The sequence below is a fragment of the Heliangelus exortis genome, chromosome 2 (genome assembly GCF_036169615.1).
Source record: "Heliangelus exortis chromosome 2, bHelExo1.hap1, whole genome shotgun sequence".
Taxonomy (NCBI): domain Eukaryota; kingdom Metazoa; phylum Chordata; class Aves; order Apodiformes; family Trochilidae; genus Heliangelus; species Heliangelus exortis.
This window is the reverse complement of record NC_092423.1, coordinates 66,031,867-66,053,348: the sequence shown is the minus strand read 5'-3', so window position 1 is coordinate 66,053,348 and position 21,482 is coordinate 66,031,867. Positions and strand designations below refer to the sequence as shown.

Below are 21,482 nucleotides of genomic sequence, written 5' to 3'. Positions count from 1 at the left end.
ATGGTTGAGTCTGTACCCCTGGATTTTAAGTAATAAACATTTGCAGGGAAAGTGTCTGAAAGTGTTTGGAGCACCTGCCCTACAAAGACAGACTAAAGATGTTTGGGTTGTTTAGCCTGGAGAAAAGAAGGCTCCGAGGTGACCTTATAGCAACCTTCCAATATCTGAAGGGGCCCTACAAGGAAGATGGGGTAAAGCTTTTTACACAGGTGTGTAGTGAGAGGACAAGGGGAAATGGTTTCAGCCCTGAAGAGGGGAGATTCAGGTTAGACATTAGGAAGAAATTCTTCAGTGTGAGGGTGTTGAGACACTGGCACAGGTTTCCCAGGGAAGCTGTGGCTGCCCCCTCCCTGGAAGTGTTCAAGGCCAGGTTGGATGGGGCTTGGAGCAACCTGGGCTGGTGGGAGGTGTCCCTGCCCATGCAGGGGGTGTTGGAACCAGATGATTCTTTAGTTCCCTCCCAACCCAAACCATTCTGATTCTATGATTCTATACTGCAGCCCCACCCAGAGCTAAAGCCCATCCTGCAGGGATTTGCACTTGCAAGTCTGAAACTCTTGGCCCTTCTCATCAAGGCTGGTGCCTTTCCTAATACCCTCAGCTGAGGACTGTGTAACCTGGAATGCAGTTTTAGGTGATTTAACCCCTCCCCACCAGTACTGAAAGGATGATTTCTCACAACTAAGCACAAGGTGTTTCTCCTACACCTTGAGTCAGTCAGAATCTGGTGGTGTGTGCCTTTGGCCCTATGAAAAGTTACAGACTCATTCATCCTGTGGTGTGCGTGTATTTCCTTGGGACTTATTAGAGGACTGAGGGAACACGGCACCATGAGGAGTGCTCTGGGACAGTTATTTGGTGTTTTAGGATCTCTGACCAGCTGCACCTCCTCCAGGTAGAAAGGCTTCAAGGTCACCCCCCCCTTGTGTGCTGTCAGGGCTCATCAGTGGCTTCACCTGGGAATTGAGACCTACTTGAAGGAAGGGGTGGGATGAGGGGCCAGGTGTGAAAGAGGAGGAGGGTGGGGTGTCTGTGCACTAATAAAGCGGTGGCAGTTGGGTTGTAAAAAGGTATTTCTTTAGCTCCCTTGTCAGTAGGGTCTCTTTTGTCAAAGATGTTAAGGGGACACTTGAGAGAAAAACAGTGGAGGGGCAAAGAGCAGCTGGCATGCTCAAAGACAGCAGTGCAGACAGTGATACACAGCAGGTTATTGCACACAACAGGATGCTCAACAGGTACAGGAACATCTGCCTTGCTGCTGTGCTGGTTGTGTGTCACCTCAGGTAAGTGGCGTGTCCTCTGGTTGTGTATCATGGCATTTGGGGGGCCTGACAGAAAAAAGTTCATTGAATTCTTTACAGAAGTGAACATCTTCAAAGTATTTGTAGATAGGGCCCAAGATGCTTCCATTTCAGGATGCATCTGAAATCAATCTGTAGAGCTGAAACTAAGTAAAGATGGGAGCTGAGAGGCATTGCTGAGGCTTTCAAAAAATTCAGTATTGCCTCTTTCAGTTCCCAAGTCTCCTCTCAGCCTAAAAAAATCCACATTCAAAGGGAGCAGGAGTTTTTCATGTTAAATGCCAGTAAGCGGAAAGGTTTCTCTGGCTCCCTAAACCACACTGTATAATGTGGTAGAAAACCTTGTAGCAATCCTCTGAGTAGCAGGAACTAAAAATAATTTTCTCCTTTGCTGTGCTTGTTGTTTATTTCTCCTGCCAGATCAGTCTCGTTTGGCAGGGAAAACACCCAGGAGTGTATGAGGAAATTCTGGATTATGGGTGTTTGGAACATGCTGCTGTGAAAGTGTTTGAACTACTTTGGGGCCTTTCAGCAAAGGGTTGTGAAGCAGCTTGTGAGCTTCAGTTAATAGGAGGCTGTAAATAAGAGAAATTTGCTGGAGAAAAGGCTTTTCATCATGAGAGAGAGGCCTGATCTATTCTCATAATCTCAAGAGGCAGAGGTTAACGCAGTGAAGGCCAGCTCTGCTCTGTGCTGACTTTCTGTCAGTAACTTTCAGCCTGTAACTGTGAAGGGAGCATAGCCCTGATTTTCATAAAAATGTATGAAGGTTGGGACAAAATGTCAGCCAGAGGGGTGGCTCTGCTATAATGGATGATCTTATCTGCTGGGACATGAGGAACAGCAAAACCTCCTGCTCTGCAGCAAGCGTGCCAAGCAGCATCCCTCTGTCTGTGTCTCTGCGCTCAGGACTGGAAGCCTCTGACAAGGAACTGGGCATGGGAAGAAGTTCAGTTATTTAGGCAACTAAAACAATGTATTAAAGGCTCCTCCCATCTCCTGTTATCTGACTAGATAGACAACAGCTTAGATTTGAAGCTAGTTTTGTTGTTTTGAATGAACAACATCTGGCTTTTAATGAACCTGCGCCCCAAAGAAATACCTGGTTCCTATTTTAGGGGTATGGTGATGCTGGCTGTGAGATGTAGGCTTGATTTGACCAATAGTTTGCAGCTCAAGCTTTCCCACATGACCTGTGCTTGGGAATGGAAAATGACCAGGTAAAACCTGGCTGTAAACAAAACCCAGTAACTATTTTCATTGCTGGCTTCCTCTGCTTCTACTGAAGTGTTGCTCCACTTGATGCACAGGGCTCCCAGGTTAGCAGTGGGGAAGAGGTGGAACACGGGAGGACACGTGATATTTTGTGCTGTTGGTGAACTCAGTACCATCCGTGTATGTTTGTTCACTCTGCCAGGAAATCCCTTTTTGGTGGCAGGGCACTTAACACCACTGCATCTGCCTTCAAGATGCTTCTATGACTAAAGCTCTACAGACTCCAAGATTATATGCATTAGGTCCATTTTACTCCACAGCTGGAGAAAAATCTAAGTATCAAAGTGCTATTGTATACACAGCAAGCTGGGAAAAGTCTGCACCACAACTGAGGCCATTTAATTTTTCATCTCCTGTCTAAGATCATTATCTGTCAGTATCTTTTGGAGTTGAAACCACAGATGCCTTCCAGTGCAGCTACCTGGAAACCAGAATCAGTGCTGAGCTGGTTGGCAAAGCTTGCCAGGGTTGTAGGTATGGGAAAGGAAGGGATTTGAAGAACAACTGAGCCACCTCTGCACCTCACATTAATGCAGTTTGGCACAGGGTGCAGAGCCATATGCTGCTTTTAATATGTTGGGTTATTACATTTTAGTGAATGCATCTCTCATGGACAGTTTTGAAGTTTTTTTCTGAACCAAAATATTCTCTTTAGCAGCTGCTTAAAAATGAAGGTACTCAATTTGAACAACACTTAGTTAAAAGTGATAGCAGTGCCTCCAGGGTTCCCTGTGGCAGTGTTTTGCTGAACTGCAGCTGTGGGATGTTTTGCAGTTTGTTAACAGATCCTTGGTGGCCTGTGTTTTTATCACAGCAGCAAATCAGTGACATCTGTTTTGGTGTAATTTCACCAATTTAGCAAAACAGCAACCATGGGGTTGATGGCCCTTGGGGAATGTCACTAAAGGAAAACTGGAGGAAGCACAGGGAGTGCTGCACCTTGCTGAAGGTTCAGAGAGATGCTTTTAACAGGAGCAGAGGGAGTTCAGTCTCAGTGGGTCCTTGGGGAAACATCTTGCTCTGTATGAGCAAAGCAACACCACAGAGTGCAGTCAGAGATTGTTCTGCCTGTGTGACTGCAACTGATGCCCCAATCTTCATCCTCACCATCCCTCCTCGTTGTGGGTGGTGGTGACAGGATGCTGCAGTGTCACAGCCTGACAGGCTACTAACACATTGGAAAGCAGATGGTCTCTGCACAGTGTGATTTTTTTAGAATTCAAGCTAAATCCTGTTTCATTTGGGTTTCCTGTCTGGAAGACTGTCTTTCCTGGGCTGCTGGAACAGCAAGATGTGCTTCCTGGTTTTCAGCTTGCTTACAGCTGCAGCCAGTGAGCATTAGTTGGGCAGGATGTCATTTCCAGCTGTGAGAAACACCCTCTAGGAACAAACCACTTTACAACCAACCAAGCATTAACTAAGTCTTATATTAGCTCTGAAGAGGATATAACATGCTTAAAAACCATGTTGATTAGGGTATTTAAACTGTTTTAATTATGTTATTTTGGTGACAATGTTTGCCATGCTGTAAGCAATAGCCACCAGGTGCTATTTAAATTCTAGCTCCTCCTTTCCAATGGGAATGTGCAATGGGGTGTTTTTAGACTTTCCTCCTTTCTGTATAGACTTCTGCTAAAGACTTTGTTCTTTCTTTTGGAGTCTCCTGGAGACATCCAGGTGGATTTGTCAGCTAAGGCTGGGATCATGGATGCTGTCAGGGCAAGGTCCTGTGCACGGCTTGCTTGTGGATCCAGGCTCATGCAAGGAAGGACACTTCAGTGTCCTGCATGGACACTTCGATTCCGCTTTCATGGAAAAAGTACTCCAGGTGAAGGCAGAATATGGACCTATTTGTGTCTGAACAGGGCTGAGGTGCACAAAGAGTTAAAAGCCCAATTTAATTCAACTTGAATGGCAGGAAACCATAGGACCAGGTAACCAGGTGACTGGAGAGGTAGCGTGTATGCAGCATCACTGGTATCCCTGCTTCTGCAACACCTCAGCTCTGATTTTTATGTTCTGGTGTTGTGTTTTTTTGTTTGGTTGTTTTTTTGGAAGCGAGTGCAAGATACTATGATACACAGCTTTTCAGAGTTTAAGCTTCAGACTGTCAATTCTTTTCTTAAAACCACTGAAAAATGCAGTGCTTGGGCTTACTTCAGGGAGCCAGACAGATCAGAGGACGATTAGGAAAAGCCAGGCACGGTTGCTCTGGTCCATTCATTTATCTGCTGAGATACGGACTGAACCTCCCTTGTGCTTGTGTTAGGAGAAGCAGCTGGCACTGGCTTGGGAGGTCCCTCAGCTGGCAGCTTTTGGTACTGCTGCCTATGGTGATTTCCTCCTGGTGACTTAGTTTTGTGTTTTACCATCTTCAGGGTAAATGTTTACACCACAGCCTGCCACCACGGCTTCATCTAAATGAAAACTACACTGTCCAGCTCCAGCCAGACCCTCAAGGGCACAACTATCACTAGATTTTACTAGATTTTATTTTATCACTATTTTTATTACTAGATTTTATTTTATCAGTTTTACTAGAATATAGGAGGTTGCCTTGAAAGTTTCTCTTGTTCAGACACTTGTGTGGCTTATGAACAGTAACTCTGAGTATTCACTATGTGAAAGAGCTGGTTTTTAAGTTAGTTTCCTGGTGTGAATTTAAATGGCACACAGAAAACAGGGTTAAGGCAGGACAAAATGTGGTTCCTGTACCAAAAGTGACAAGGAAAGAGAGGTTAAGTTTCAGTTTTCCCTCACCAGGGACCACAATATTGCAATGCTGAAGTTTTCCTGCATCTTCATTAACAGAAATTTGTAATCAAGGCACTACCAGGAGGGGACAAAGAGAGCCTACTGAAGTTAAGGCTGCACCAACAGGCTTCAAAAGGATAGAGACCCATGGGCAGTCTCTAACCTATCTTGATGGTTCCAGGGGAGGATCAGGCACACTCCAAATTTCAGTTATGTTCCTCAGGGGCTAAAAATCCATCTCAACACATCTGCTTTTAAATTTTCCCTTATTTATCGTAACATGTAATTCACAAACACAGGAGACTTGGCATCTCCTCTTCAAGCAAATTTTGTTTTGCTTTTGGTAGCTTTTTTCACACCAAGTCTTACCTTCTGTTGGGATAGAGTTCACCTGCTTAAACTGCTACTTTCAGTATTACTGCCTGGAATGTAATTGTTTGCTTGAATAAACTGTGGCACACACTTGGAAACTACAAGGGTTTGGCCTTGTTAAAACCTTGTGCTTCAGCAACCTTTAAGCATCTTAAAAGATCCTTCTCATGCTGACTGCAGTTTAACAATAGGTTCTTCTTTCTGGAAATTTAGGGGACTGTGGCTCTGTTTTAACAGATCAGGATTCAAGAATTTAGTGAACATTTTCTCAGGGCCCCTTCCTTCTTCTTATGAAGAATTTTAATATTAGTTCACTGACCAAAACAGTATTTCCTTGCTAATATTCCCATTACTAATGCACTTAGAAAAGCACCTTTAAGAATAGTTTCATATTTGCCACTACAGGTTGCTTACCAAGGAAAAGAGCACGAGCACACCACTCAGCCTTTTTGGTGCCATACTCATGCTTTATTAAAAAAAAAAAAAAAAGCTACACAATGCTAAGAAAAAAAAAAAATCAATTTTACTTTACAAAAAACCTGCAGCCATTTTCAAGAGATCTAATCTTACTTATAAATGAAAAGTCAGCAGGTAGGAAAGTAAATGTTAATTTCACATTTCAGTTGCAGTATATTATCTGAACTTAATCATCCAAAACAATCAGTTATTCTTAAACTGACTGAAGATTGTATCTACACAAACAATCATCTCCTCTTATTTTTAAAAAATCCCTGGGAAAAATTAGAGATAAACTGAAAAAGTGTCAGAAGAATGTTATTTAGCCCACCTATAAACTCTTGCAGAAATGAAGTATCTCCCGGGCTTTGCTCTCCTCTCTAAGTTATTTGCAATTCCACTGTGTATTTTAGAAAAGTCCTAGAGTAAACCTGCCAAATTTAGCTCAGGGAGGGGGATTAAACCAGTGTAACATGGAACTATGCAGTTACCATTCAAGTTACACTAATGCTATGCCTGACTATCTCCATGGAAGTTTTGTGCAAGTCTCAAGCAACTTCAAAACACATCTGAAACAGCCCTTGTGTCACTCCTATGAGGTAGGTACTGTCCTTCCTTTGGAGAAGAAGGTAGAACAGGCTTTCTACTGCTGCTCAGTACATCAGGCACACTGAAAAACAGGACAACCAGACTCCTTCAGCATTTGACTTCCCTAAACTCAGAGCTTTTTGTGTTTCGTTTAGCACCATGCGTTCCAGGAATAAACAGTGAAAAATTGTTTCAATTACATCCATTCCAAGGTAGGGGAAGCTGTTCAGCCTCTCTGTTCTGAAACAATTGGAGGCACTGCCATCACTAGGCTGCTCCATTCATCTGCACAGGCTACAGTTTAATTATTGTGCACAATACTGACAAAGATGGTACTTCATCCTTTAGTCTGACAGAAGCCACCTCTCAGATTAAATGATACTGGGGGAAAAAAATGAAGTGCTGTGTACAAAGCAGACAGCATACAGAGAGCTACAAGTATCAAATGCAGTTCAAGTGTAGCTGGAATTAATGTTTTGTTACCACTGTAGACATGAACTCTTAAGCAGTTTTTCTTACCCTAAGTATAGCCACATTAAGTCTTCAATTTTTAAAATTATTTTATGAGCAGTGAGAAAAGAATCAATAGTGCTCCTTCACACTAAGGCTGTATTTTATTTTATTTGTGGTCTAAAACACTCTTTTACTATTATGGAGAAAACCTTACTCCACAGCTTTCAATCCTTGCTCCTCATAACCTCACGTGAGCAGTTGTGTGGCAGTACAGCAAGATTGCTGAAAACCAGGCTGGTAACAGTGCTGTATTATACAAATGCTTCTGCTACCACATGGGAGTGGCACAGAGACAGGATTGCAATTTGTTTGATGAAACTATATCCTACTCAGCTGATAACTGCAATAATGATACCCAGAAAGACCCCCGTGAAAAAAGCTATTTGTATGTGCTTACAATTGAGTAGAAAATTCAAGTACCAAAATAAAAGTTAACCAGCAACAATCATGTTCTCCCATTTGAAGAAATCCAAGTGTAGCAGCCTGCTTTAATCACTAGAAATAATTTAAGAGATGCCAAAGTTCTATAACCACTACACACTAGGGTGTTGTTGCTGAACGTCAACTACAGCAAACTAACAAGAAACAAACCTCAGAACTGTTACTTCATTTGTCAGGAGCAGTAATCAGTCACTGTTGGGCCCTTTTCTTATGAACTGCTGGCTGAGAAAGTTACTATGAACCACTGACAGTGAATGCCAAAGTCTGTATGATCAGAGAGAGTGTCTTGGTAAAACTGGACTTCCCTGCTGCCAGTTCTTGTGTAAGATGCTTAACTCCTCTCTTTTCATGCTTAGAATAAGCATTTGGGCATTAACCACTGAGTGCAGAGAAGAAAGCTGCAGCCTTCAAGCACTTATTTGTACTGTGCTTCAGTCCCCCAGCTCTTCTTAAGTCCTGGTCAGTGTAAGATTTCTGAAGACCTAACTTGCCCCAAAACTCAGTCACTAAGAGCTAAACTATTTATCTGAACAAAAAACTAGGGTGTGATAAACTAGTATCCTCTGCTCTGAGCCTTTGTCTTTTTCCTGGAGTACAACTATCTAGAGCCACTCTCATCAGAGGCCCCTCAAAAGACCCTTCCTATCTTGAGAAGAATTAAGATTATACAGTTTAGGATAACCTGTTACCAGAAGGTGAAAAAAAAAAAAAAAAAAGTCTCTCAAACATAATCCCAGAGGGAACTTAGAAGTTCAGTGCATCAGGTGCTGCAATAGCTACCAGGGCTTTATCATACAAAGCATTTAATACTTCAGCACTTTGTTGAATCAGTGCAAGCTTGAATAGAAGCCCACAGAACTACTGCAGGCCCAGTCAGAGGACATCACTGAAGGCAAAGTTTGCTCCAGACAATTTGAATAGACAAACCTCTTATGTTATCACCTAGGTATGGCTCTTGGGTAGCACTCAGCTGTGTTAAGTGATCTGTGCAACAATTCAGGAATCTTAACTGTTGAAAACAGTCAGCCTGTGCTTGCTGTATTACCAGGAAGCTGAACAAAGCCTCTGTGGGGTTGCTTTTCCTATACTTGTCTTTTCCATAGCAAGCTGCATCAAGAGCATCAGAGTGCATTCTGGCAAAGTTTATAGTAAAACGGTGTCAAGTGCAGGCAGTTTTGAGTTTAGATGCTTCAACCACATTACACAATAATTTGCAAGTATTGCTCAGGATTCACTGCCTCAGAAGCTCAGCCCTGGCAGAGCAAATATAAATCTGAAACAGCACTCTTTCACATGTGGAAAAGAGGAAAACAGAGGTCTCAAATCAATGGCTCTTCCTGAACTCAGCAAACTTCCTGTTAACCTTTGGACACAGGAAGAGATGCAAACAACTCAAGCCTTACCTAAGTGCCTGAATGGCAGCAAAGTGACACTGAACTATCTGCTGCTTTTACTGTCAATTACATTCCTGAATGCAGTGGGTGTGGACCAATACCCCCAGTACCTGGCAATCTTGTAAGCTGTGCCTCCACAGAAGATAATTCAATTTTTATTGCATAGAGCTTTTCTGCTTTAGTACTGACCTAATATGTAGTTAATAATGGGCATCTGTGTGACTATAGGAAAGACAAAGGGATTTTTAAAAAAAGCACCAACCTTCAGCCCAGTGTACTGACCAGTGGAAAGAAGTTTGAGATTTAAAAACTGTAAAGGGTGAAAAAATGATAATAATAATAATAACAAAATGAAGCCAACATTTTTTCAAATTAAGTTTCAAGTATGTACAGTAAATGCAAAGTCCTTGCCTCATGTAAAGCTTTAAGAAAGTCCATCTTTTGAAACAGATGACATTCTAGTTTTTGAGAAAACTTAAAAGTTGTTCTGGCTTATTCAATTATTTCTTGAGTAAACATTGCAGAGCCACCACTACAATCAGAATACCTAAGCTGCTGGCACGACTCAATAACTAACCATTTAACAAGTTGGGTATAAAAACAAATTTATGTAGTAATACCAATTCAGCACACAAATTCCATGCTTCACAAGTTCTGCTGCTGTGTAAGAGTTTTCCTAGCAGCTATGCAGGTAAGTTCAGATTTTTAGGTCACTGCATGCCCAGGTCAAAACAGCAGCAAAATATCTACCACTATGAGCAGCTATACCCAATTGTGCCTTTAGAATGCAAACTATGCACAAATCTAGATGCTCAGGGCTTTGCCACTGAAATAGGACCAACACACACAAACTGCAGTGTGTGCACACCATAAAGTTACTGAAGAAGAAAAATACATACAGATTCTGATACAGACATGACACAATCAAGACAGAAGAAGTCAGCAGACATTCAGATTAGGGGAAGGAGGAAAATCCTTCAAAATGTGTACAGATGACAAACCAGCATTACAAAGAACTCTAAAGGCACATTTCAGGTAACACGGTTCTGTTAAAACCCAACTGCTTACACACGCAGGCACAAATCTTAATGGCCACCTCCCTCCCACCCCCCTGCCAATTAACAAAAAAAAAAAAAAAAAAAAAAAAAAAAGAGAAGTGCATTTCAGTAATATTAACACCATTCAGTTAATCTGTTCAGTCCAAATGTTTAGCAGTATTTTCCTTATGGTGATATGGATTCTCTGCACTACTCCAATCCAAAAAAACCCAACAGGCAGGATTAGTAAAGGTTCAACTGTTGTACTAGTTAACATTTACTCATCAGAGCCCACTGCTCTCTTCTGTGCCCTCTTGTAGGGCAACCTCCTTGGTGATGCTTTATCTAGATAAAAAAAAAAAAGAGAACAAGACAATTGCATTAATTACTACAGTGCCTTCAGATTAGATGTTATAAGACCATGTGTTTTTCTCCCTCCCAAACACAAAACCAACTGTTGTTCTAATGCAATTCATCAGCACAGATAAGCCAGTTCACAAAAAACTTAAGGCTTTTTTTTTAGCTATTAGCATCCTAAATAGAAGGCAGCAAAAGAAACTAATGTTCCTGTTCTGTAACATGCAACTCTAGGTTGAAGGTTGTTCAATTTGCCAGTTACTAAAATAAAAAAAAAAACCAAACCAACAAACACAAACAAACCCCCACACCATCTCCTGAAACTGCATGCTCTGCTGTTTAGAAAAGTTTCATGTTCAATAATGACACTTGTAGAAAGTTAATGAATAATTTCCATCATTACTGGGTTGAGTTTAGCTGCCTGAAGAATGTGATTGTCCTTCTGTTACTCAGCTTTGCCTTGCATTAATTATTTCCACATTCACACAAATTAACAGCAGAAGGTAAGGTTTTTGGTTTTTTTAAATGCCCATGCTTTTCCAGAAAGCATCCATATTTGGCTGCTATGAAGCTGTCATTTTGCAATCTGATATCCCATATGGGGAAGCCATCCAGCTTTTTCTATACAACCACTGGATGCCAGAAATGTCACCCTATGTTTAAGACTTTGACAGGCCTGCAGTTGCCCTTTACAATTACAGTCCTTATGTAGGTAGAATTTAAATCCTTCTAATAGTGTGGAGAAGCCACAATATTTTCTAAGAAGTCCTGAAATGATTGCTAAGTGTATCTGTTTACTTAGTTCTGTTTTAAAAAATCTGTGGTTTTATCTCAAATCATTTCACTGTTGACAGTATCAGCAAACACAAGGAGCAGCAATCATGCCACTACAAGCCAATCAATACAGGTGTAAAGTGTCTTTCAGCAATAACATAGTCAACAACCTCTGAGGATCTTGAAGGCCATGCATTTCAAAGGATTCTGGTATAGAATTCTAATTAAAACTAACCTGCAGTTAAAGAAAACCACCATTAAAAACAATTTAAATACCAGTTTTTCTTAGACTTCCTTCTTATCTTCTACATATAAATACCTATTTGGCTTAAGAAAGGATGGGGGACAGGCCACAAGCATTGCCAGGATTTGAACCCATTTAAAGGCAGCCTGCTCTTTGGAAAAAAATAAAAAAATAAAAAATCCAGCATTTAGAGCTTCAGCCTTTCTTGCTAGATTAAGGCTTTTCAAATTCCTGTGTATAGATTTTATACTAGAAGTCTCATGTCTCTCAGAAGACCATGCACAAGAAAGCTCATGTTTTCAGAAGTAAAACACCAGTCCTTATTCCTGTGTAATCTATGTTCAGTTAAAAAGGGTGAAGGAATCAAAATAGAAAATGTGTTTTCATGGTTGCATGCATCTGTTCTGTGATCTTTTATTGCTCATGCTACATCACCAATCACTGCATGCAGGAAGCTGCACTTCTATCCATGCCTAATTATCACAGGGACAACACATCAAAGCACTCCCACTTTAAAACACCAGTTTGCCTCACCTCTTCTACTCTGCACTGAAGCCATGGGAAAACAAAACAAGAAACAGCAAGAAGTCAGAAACATCCACAAACACGCAGTCAAAATAAATCAGGTATTGGATTTACTACTGCCATTTCAGCTATTGAGTAAAACTTAGTAATTCTGGACTTGTGAAGGATGTTAAGGGATGCTGGTTGGGGCACTTAGCTGGCAACCTGTGCTTGCAGCCCAGGCCGACTGTATCAAAGGAAGCACAGGCAGCAGGCTGAGGGAGGTGATTCTTCCCCTCTGCTCTGCTCTTGTGAGGCCAAACCTAGAGTACCGTGTCCAGTTCTGGACCTCCAACACAAAAGGGACATGGAAATGTTTGGAGTGAAACTAGAGGTGGGTCATGAAGATGACCAGAGGGCTGAAGCACCTCTCCTATGAAGACAGCCTGAGAGAGTTGGGGTTGTTCAGCCTGAAGAGAAGGCTCCAAGGCAGCTTTTGAGCAACCTTAGAGCAGCTTTAGAGCAAGCTTAGAGCAGCTTAAAGCAAGGCAACCTTAGAGCAGCTTTTCCAGTACCTGCTTCAAGGGGTCTACAGGAAAGCTGGAGAGGGGATTTTTACACAGCCATGTAGTAACAGAACAAAGGGTAACAGTTTTGAACTGGAAGAGTGTGGATTTAGGTTAGACATTAGGAAAAAACTCTTTCCTGTGAGGGTGGTGAGACACTGGCACAGGTTGCCCAGGGAAGCTGTGGCTGTTGCCTCCCTGGAAGTGTTCCAGGCCAGGCTGGATGGGGCCTTGAGCAACCTGGGCTGGTGGGAGGTGTCCCTGCCCATGCAGGGGGGTTGGAACTAAATGATCCTTAAGGTCCCTTCCAAACCGTTCTATGATTAATAACACATCTTAATGTGGTTTTAGTTAATACACACTTCTACTGCATATTTAAAACTTTGGTCTACAGGAAAGCTTCTGAGCAACTTATAGAAACTTTGAGATTATATCTTCTCCTATTCAAACCTCCTTTATGATCCAGGTTTTTGGGTAGAAATTTTATAATGTTGGAAAAGAGTGCACAGAATGAACCTTAAAAATCACCAGCAGTCACTGTTGTATCAACCAGTGAAGTTTTCTTTATACAACAGGTTGCTAATGTAATAGTCTAATCACTAAGCACAGTGCTCTGGACAACTTTTTTCCTTCTAGCTGTACACTGTTCTAAGAAATTGCTATCAGCTATTTATTCAGTTACAACCAAGTTTCTCATGCTCTAGTTTGTTGAAGGCAAACTACTTACTTATTTGATTTAAAGTTTCTTGGGGAATCCAGCTCATATCAACATCATTCTGATTGGATGTTCCCATCTCTACTTTCTGTACTGGTCTTTTCCTCTGAAAATTCAAAAAAGAAAAAACGATTTTCTTTCTGCAAAGTTTTGACAGCATAAGTATTGGAAATAACCAGTAATGCTATATTTTATGAACTGCAATTATTTCACTAAGACACAAACTTAAGGGTAGTCATTGCACAAAGCTGTCTTTGCAGCTTAGCTTTTATTATCTTAACCTTTAGTGATTTTGCCTAAGCTTGGCATTACCACTTCTCATGCCTTGCAACATATATTCCACACAAAGATATCAAGATTTCAAGCACGCCTGGGCAAGTTTGTAATATCTGCAACAAAAAATGGCTGATCATTAATCAAACTTTGTGATAGCAGGTTTCATTATACTTCCTCAGATTAGCACAATATTGTCATATGTCACCTTGCAGAATAAAGACCTCAAAGCACAACGTTCACTCCATGCTTCTTCCCAAGGGAAGCTACTTCAGAAGCATTGCAAGCCAGGCTGCATGAAGACACAACCTATGCATTGCATGCAGATGACACTTAAGCTTTCTACAGCTCCTACCTGCCAGATCACTTAGACAAATCCTTAGCTGCTATAGGATTATAAATGGAATCCAGAACACCCTAATCAACATTATGCTGAAGCATTGGGAAGATCTAAAGGCCTAGACAAAATGTTTTCCCTAAAATTTGACCCAGATTAAGCCAACAGGTGTATCAGTGTGGTGCCAAAAAGCAGATGCAAAGAGCACTAGACAAGCAATCTGAATGTCTCCAATTACAAACATTTTTCTAACAACATTCTGATTTTCCCAGTAATCTCTCTAAGGTCTTAGTGCTAAAAGTGTATCTCCTGAAGTTCTACCTGTACTTGTGTGCCAGAAGCAACTACTCAGCTGCTTTCTTTCCATAGCAGTAAGGTCTTGTATTAGCAAGTGCATAGACAAAACAGACTACTCACCTTCCTAGATTCTAGTAACTGATGTAGGCCAACAATGACAAGTAGACCAAGTCCAGCAAGGAACATGTACATGAAGATCCTTTAGAAAAGCAATTTAAGAAACCATTAACTAAACATTTACAGTATTTAAGAGATTCTGCAAAGAGAAACAGAAACTAAGCCTAGCTTTGGCCATGTGCCCATGTGATCTTTCCGAAGAACTTTTGTAGGGGGTGGGTAGAGAAAAAAACAGGTGCTAACAAATATTAAGTAATTATTCTGACTTCAATTTAAGTAACTGTAAGCCTAACTTTAATTCTAAACAACAGAGCATTTGAAAAATTCCTCATTAACTGGAAAACTGCTATAAATTATTGAAATTGAGGAATTCTAAGACTTCTTATGCAGTATCCTCTTTTAAGACATTGGGTCGAGGTAGTATTTCTGCTTTTGACAGCTTTAACCACTTAAGAAACCCTTTAAAAATCTCTTGTAAGCTTTTAGTACACTACTGCAAAGCATGTACTACTGGGATAGGAATTTATCTTGCTTATCCTTGCTTATCTTGCTCTGCGTACCACAGTTTGAATTCTACCTAGGCAAACAATAATTTTCTAAATCTGTGAGATTTGGGTAGACTTGAAGCATTCTACCAAAATACCTGTTGATACTCAGCAAGAAGGGAACATAAATTATATCTAAAATTACTCTGGGGAGCAGGCAGGAGTTCACAGGTAAAGAAACCAGTCCAAGTTGAACATCTTATCTCAGATTTATGGAACGGAAATCATGGAGTCACACTGCAGAAAAGACTTCACTGAACACCCCTGCTCTGGAATAATTATCCAGTCACAGGACATTAATTCATCCTGGCTCTAATGATCTGAATGCATTTGAAAGCTCCTTTTGCAGAGTATCACACATTTTCAAATGACCAATTGTTCTTTCAGTGATGCTACTCCTTTTGAGAAATATGAATTAATGCAACAGCTGTTTTTCTTGGTTGACCTTTTTTTAAAATGAAGCTTGCTGAGCAGGCAGTTTCTATCTGTGGCAGCAGAATTCAAATATTCAGCATTGTTTACAGGTACTTCTGAAAGATTATTTTTAACTCATAGGTTCTCTTAAAATTCCACTCCAGTGATAGAATATTTAAAAGCATATCAGCACAGCATATGCTTACAGTATGTAAGACATGTAAGGTGTGTTAGTCTTTAAGACAGAAAAACAACACTGCTGAAAGCCACCTTCTACACACAGAGGTAAGCACAACAAAGAATGAGTGTGAGTTGCTCTACCTCTTATTTCATGTACATCTTTTCACTTTATGCTATCCTGTATTATACTGGAGTGTTCCAGAAGCAAGTTATTCCAGTCTTCACAGTAGGATCCACAGTCCACTACTATGGGCCCTCCACATTTTTTAGGTCTTTGGAAAAAGTACAGTAGCAAAATAACAGCTCAAGATCTTTGAACTGCTGTGTAGGTGTACAACATCAAGTCTTAATCCAGGCTTAAGCCCTCCAAGCCAAAGCAGATGTATAAATTGCTCACGGACACAGTACCAACCCTGGAGATCCTTAGTATTAACACAACTTCATTTGGGGAAAAAGTTAAACTTTTATCTTTGTGATCTGCCATATGGTACAAGTCAAATGCTTGCTACACCATCAGCAAAACACAGCAGACTTAACATTTAATAAAATGGACACAAGAACTACTCTCACAGGTGCCCTCAATAATCTGTTCTATCAGTATACCAACTAAAGTGGACTCTCAGCCTCCTTACGTTTCTCCATCCAGCCCATCTTCTTTTTCAATAATTGTGACAGTTTGATTGAAGACAGCATCTTGGAACACGTTGCCCTACAACGAAGTTTTCACATAACATTTTAAATTAATTTCTTCAACACATACACAAATGCTTATCTTTTTTCATGGTCTTTTAAAAATGCTAGAAATCAGTAACTACTGATTAAGCTTGTAAGCAGTGCAAGTTTGATTCAACACAGAAGCACAACTTGTTTGGTGCAAGTAGAGTCTCAACAACAGCAACAAAAGTCACATCTAGCCCTCAATGTTATTTCACTCAGATTTCTCTTCAGATCGTGTATTACATACAGAGAGTTCTTAGAAGATCAAAACACAAAGGTACAGAAGCCCATTAAACTTAGACCTGCATTGAAAGACTACAGAATATTCTATTTTAGTCCCCCCTTTATGCTTTTGGATAGCCTTCCCTAAGTTAACCACTTCTGGACATTTATTTGTTCAAAGTCAAGTTTGCAGGTGGGATTCAGGCTGATTGTTATGCTTGTTAGCAAAGCCCACTCTGAAAAGCACAGTGGAATTCTAGCTACCCTGAAGTAAATCTCAGTTTTCTGTTTTATTGGTTTTAGGGTAGGTTTGTTTTGTTGTTGGGCTGGGGTTGGTTTGTTTGTTTAAAGTACAGCCTACTACTGCAGTTCTTAGACATTCTAGCTTCCAGTGCTGACATAACTATGTCTAACATATACAGAACTAAGAGTACATGGAGGGCTATTGTGAAACACAACATAAGCACAGCAAGTCACTGTCAGCATCTACCGATTTGCCTAAAAACCACAAAGGCGTTTGCCCTCTGAAGAGGCAGCAACTTGATTAAGCAGCTCCTTCCTGACATTTCCAAATCAACTAGAAAGATGAAAATTAATCACAGTATCAGGCTTACATTTACATCTCTGTAGTTGAGATTGATCACCAGTCCAAAAGGACGACCACCCATAGGCTCAGCAGGGATGAATGAGTACTCAAATGTGGCTTGCCTCTGTGGTGGAACTACTGTATTCAGAGGGAGAGCTGTGAAGTTCTGGATATAAAACTGGTAGTCTTGAGGATATCGGAAAGAGGCATCCAGAGACTCTACAATGAAATCCTCAGTACCCTTATTGGTGAAGCCCACCAGAAATTTTACAATGTTGTTCGCTGGGAAGTCTAAAACAAAACAAAAAATAATTCAACCATTAGAAACTTCACCACACCTAGCCTGTTTCTTAATGGAGAATGTCTAGAACAGAGATTCTGGGTTTTTAGGCCCTCACTGTTTTATACAAACATTGATATCATCTAAGCAACAACAAAAAAAGATGGTAGATTAGAGACTCTTACCTTCACCTTTCACAAATAAGATTGTTGTATCAGCACTAGGTGAGGCTTTAGGTTCTCCTGATAAGTCTTCTTCCTCTTTTTCTTCTGTCTAAGACAAGAGACTTTTTTGAAAACTCCTATAATGAACAGTGACGCAAGGACCATGCTTGTTCCATGAATCAAAGCATGTAACAACAGCAAGTGCTAGTATCAATTTCCAGTGTTGTGGGAGTATCACATAGTCTGTTCTCCCTCTGGATTTGATTAGCATAATTTTCAGCATTATCCTTCTACTTGTAGTATTTGATGCAGTGACTAATCTGAACTATGCTGAGCTTTATTAAAAGGTCTACAGTAACACCAGTAAAGCACCAGTAACATCTGTTTGAGGATGGAAGGAAAAGAATAGAATCTAATTCTTAACTGTTCACATCTAAGCTATTTCTATTTAGGAAACAAGCATTTCCATAGTGACAGGCAACCATAAGGCAAATGAGACTTAATTCACTGCAGAGGGAGTGTTCATAAAAGCTTTCTCTTCAGTTTTAATTAGTTAAGTGCCATGTATGCCTGGAAATGGTTAGACTTGGAAGTTTGTGGATTCACTTGTTCAAACTCACCTTTGTGAAGATGCACTTTTCAATTTGGCAAATGCAAGCATTAAGGGCTTTTTTCCACATGGGGATCATAGGATAACCACCTCCATTATCAAATAAAAACAAGGCTCTCTCATTTTGAACTATCTGAACTAACAGTCTGAAGGTTAGATTGTTTTATTTTACTGCTTAAACAACCACTTGAAGCACTGGATAGCCTACTGGATCACACACTTAGTAGGATACAGGGAAGCCACGGATCAGACCTGAGCACCTAGCATCTTGATTTCAAGACTCTGCAGACCTCTACCTTATATTTCTGTGACAAATAGAAGAAACTGCTTTAAAAGTGTAATGTTTAGTACCCAAGTGATAGACTATTTGTAACAATCAAATCACACACAAGAGGTTATTTAGTAATATTCTGTGAGTATTAAATACCTATCATACCTCCTACCACTTAGAGAAGCTGGCTGACCATACACTCAACAACTTACCAGTATCAATAAAAATTTAGCAGAATCAAAGAACAGTTTATCAGGTCTACATAACTACTATGCATGTTGTCTCCTAATCATGTCCTAAAGTTTCTTATTTTACACCAGAAATTTCATACATGTTTTGTACCAATTTAAGAAAATTAAATGTCTAATATAGGCATACCCTGCAGCACCTGTCAGAGACTAGGATGTAGTAACTTAAAACAGGCTGCAAAACAAGGTTTCAAAATTAATACTGAGCTCAACTAAGAACTAAAATTGTTATCTCTTGAAAATCAGCACCAAAAAGGCTAGAATGAAGTACTACTATAATCAAACATCCTTCACAGTTTACCGAGATGCATCTTAAGCTGAAAAAGAACTTTTAGTGGGAACTGCAGTGTCTGTAATCAGAAACTGGGCTGTTCCCATGTGGTTTTCCAACTGGTACTTAAGGAAGAAAAGATAAATCTTCTGAAACTTCAAGCTGAACACAATTTATATTAGAGACTTGGAAAAAGCTATTTGGAAGTAGCAATGTCATTAAACTCATTATTTAAATATATCTAAACTTTCTAGCTTCAAGCACTTCTGGTCTAATTCATACTTATGAAGTAACAGTCATGTACAATTACCAAGTCTGTTGGCTCATCTTCTTCAACTTCAGCTTCATCATCTTCATCTTCAACTACAGTATCTTCCACAGCTTCCTCATCCTCTGTAGCATCTTGAGCTGCAACTAATAAACCTGACCCTATACCAAAATAAAATGCAAACACAAGAAAGACTGTTCTTGAAAACTGACGTAGTAACACAATTTTCAAACTAGTGTTTAAAGAATATTTTAAAATTTTGCCAAATAGTGTTTGGAAGCCTCAGTTGCAAAAACTTAGTTCTCCAGTAACTTTCTGAACTACTCATTTACATGCCAGTAAGTTCAAAACCAAAAAGTTCACTGCTGGATCACTAAAGTCCAGCATTCACACAGCAGTACTTAAATTTGTAGAGGGCAACCAACTTGCTTTAAAAGCCACTGTTAATTTTTTCCACATGTCACCCTATTGAAATATTTAAATTTTGTTTTGTCGTTATAAATGTGAAAATAGAAGACATGGATATTGTCAGGAAATCAATGTAGTGAGTACTGTTTCTTCTAAGATTAATTATTTGAATAAACCAATAGCACATCCTTTTCATCTTCTGGTATCAGAATACTACTTTCACAGTTAGTTAAAAATTTACCAGCTTCACACTTACTTTCATTCAAGTTTCAATACATAAAAATGTTTGCATTTTTAATATGATATCCTCAGTATCAAATACTGTTATATCCATACGTTCAACAGTACCAGAACAATGGTCAGAAAAGAAACCCGACCTAGAGCATGGCTACAGACCAAGGCTCCAAGACAAGGTCCTTCCCCCTTTGCTTTTATGGAGCCAAGTCTCATTCAAACACTGGCCAGATATGATTAATACAACTCTTGGCCACTGGACAAAGTTCTGTCTGCTTGCAGTTCAGAGCACATGCAAGCTAGGTTGAGAACTTTTAAGACATACACACAAAGGTAGTTGATTTTTTGTTACTAACCTAACATTTTTGAAAAATGGAAAAGCAGAACTGGCTGTGATTTACACAAGCCTGAAAAAGATCTGATTGTGACGAGGGGACATTTAAACTAAGTATTTAGAAACTTTCATGGGAAGCAAGAATCCTTAAGCCGCACAAGTATATCCAAGGGCTTCAGGGCTGCAGAGCTAGAAAAAAAAAAATCCAAACCCCCTCCCACGTGTGGTTGGAAGGTATATTCAAAGACTTTTTCACTCAACCGAGTGCAACACTTAACCTAGGACTGACAACATTGATTTTATCTGCTTTAGCTTTGAAGTTACCAGTCTACCAATAAGTAACTTTTGTTTGTTTGTTTGTTTGTTTGTTTTAAAATAAAACCTTTGCTACAGGCATTCTTTACAAGCACCCGCGCTAGCACATCCCCTCCCGGCTCTCCAACGTGAGGTGGTTCCGATGGATGTCAGCGGGGCTGCTGATGTGGCAATATCGGGGGAGCAGGAGCTCACACCAGCGCCTGCTGGAAGGGCTGGGCGAGACCAGACGTCCGTCTGTCCTTCTGGCAGGACAGGCTTGGGCGATGGAAAGGCGATTTTTCCCATCGCGCAGCAGCCCCCGCTGCCGCCGCGCACACGCAGATCCGCGAAGCAAAGGACACGCGAGGGGTGGGTGGATGGAGGGAGAGGAGGTGGGAAGGCCGCCCGGTTGCTGACCGAGCCAACGCCGCTTGAAAGGGGAACGAGGAACCATACAAACCCCTTGATACAACCTCTGGGGAGGGCATTTTTTTTTTTTTTTTTTTCCGGTTTCACGGGTGGGTGTGGGTGCCCGATTTGACGGCAGCGGCGCCCGGCCTGACCCCAAGCAGCGCGGTTCGCTCCGCCGGAGGGGCCGCAGCCGGGCCCTGCCTGAAGGAACCCGCGCCCCGATGGAGCGCTTTCCAAAGTCCCCGCTGTGCCCCCCGCACAAGATCGGAACCAAGCACCGGAGCCCGGGCCCGGGCCCAGGCGGGAGGCACCGGCCCACGTGCGTCCGGCGGCGATGAATGAGCAGCGCCTGCCACCGCCGCCTTCCCCTCGGCCGAAGGGCCGCTGAAGTGGCGCTGGGCTCCCAGGCCCTGTCAGGAGCGGATCCCCCTCCCCGTCACCCCCGGATCGCCAAGGAGAGCCCGACGGGGGACTACCGCTCCCGCTCCTTCAGGCGGCGACAGCCGCTCGCCCTCACCTGAACCGCCGCGGGCTCCCCCGAGCAGCAATGCGGCGGGGAAGACGAGGAGGGCGAACAACACCAGCTGGGACAGGCGCCTCATGGCGACGACACGAACAGATAGCACCCCCCCCTCCCCAGCGGCACCGGCACGGCGCCCGATGTCTAAATGGCGACGGCGGCCTCCATCCGGGGCCCCGCCCGCCCC

General features: G+C 41.4%; 1 protein-coding gene across 3 annotated transcripts in view; it reads right to left on the bottom strand.

Annotated features, from left to right (window-relative positions):
- The window catches only part of SSR1 (signal sequence receptor subunit 1), a 24,305-nt gene extending 2,823 nt beyond the window's left edge, over positions 1–21,482 (bottom strand). The window contains exons 1-8 of one of the 3 annotated variants that reach the window (XM_071736493.1): positions 21,293–21,478; positions 19,134–19,252; positions 17,445–17,532; positions 17,008–17,270; positions 16,087–16,163; positions 14,319–14,397; positions 13,304–13,397; positions 10,413–10,476 (exon numbers count right to left, since the gene is read on the bottom strand). In XM_071736493.1, the coding sequence (XP_071592594.1) occupies positions 10,413–10,476; positions 13,304–13,397; positions 14,319–14,397; positions 16,087–16,163; positions 17,008–17,270; positions 17,445–17,532; positions 19,134–19,252; positions 21,293–21,377 (869 nt within the window). In that variant the 5' untranslated portion in view covers positions 21,378–21,478. Of the gene's footprint in view, positions 1–6,177; positions 10,477–11,987; positions 12,056–13,303; positions 13,398–14,318; positions 14,398–16,086; positions 16,164–17,007; positions 17,271–17,444; positions 17,533–19,133; positions 19,253–21,292 lie in introns of those variants that run through there. The other 2 variants (XM_071736494.1, XM_071736495.1) reach the window with 2 other exon arrangements.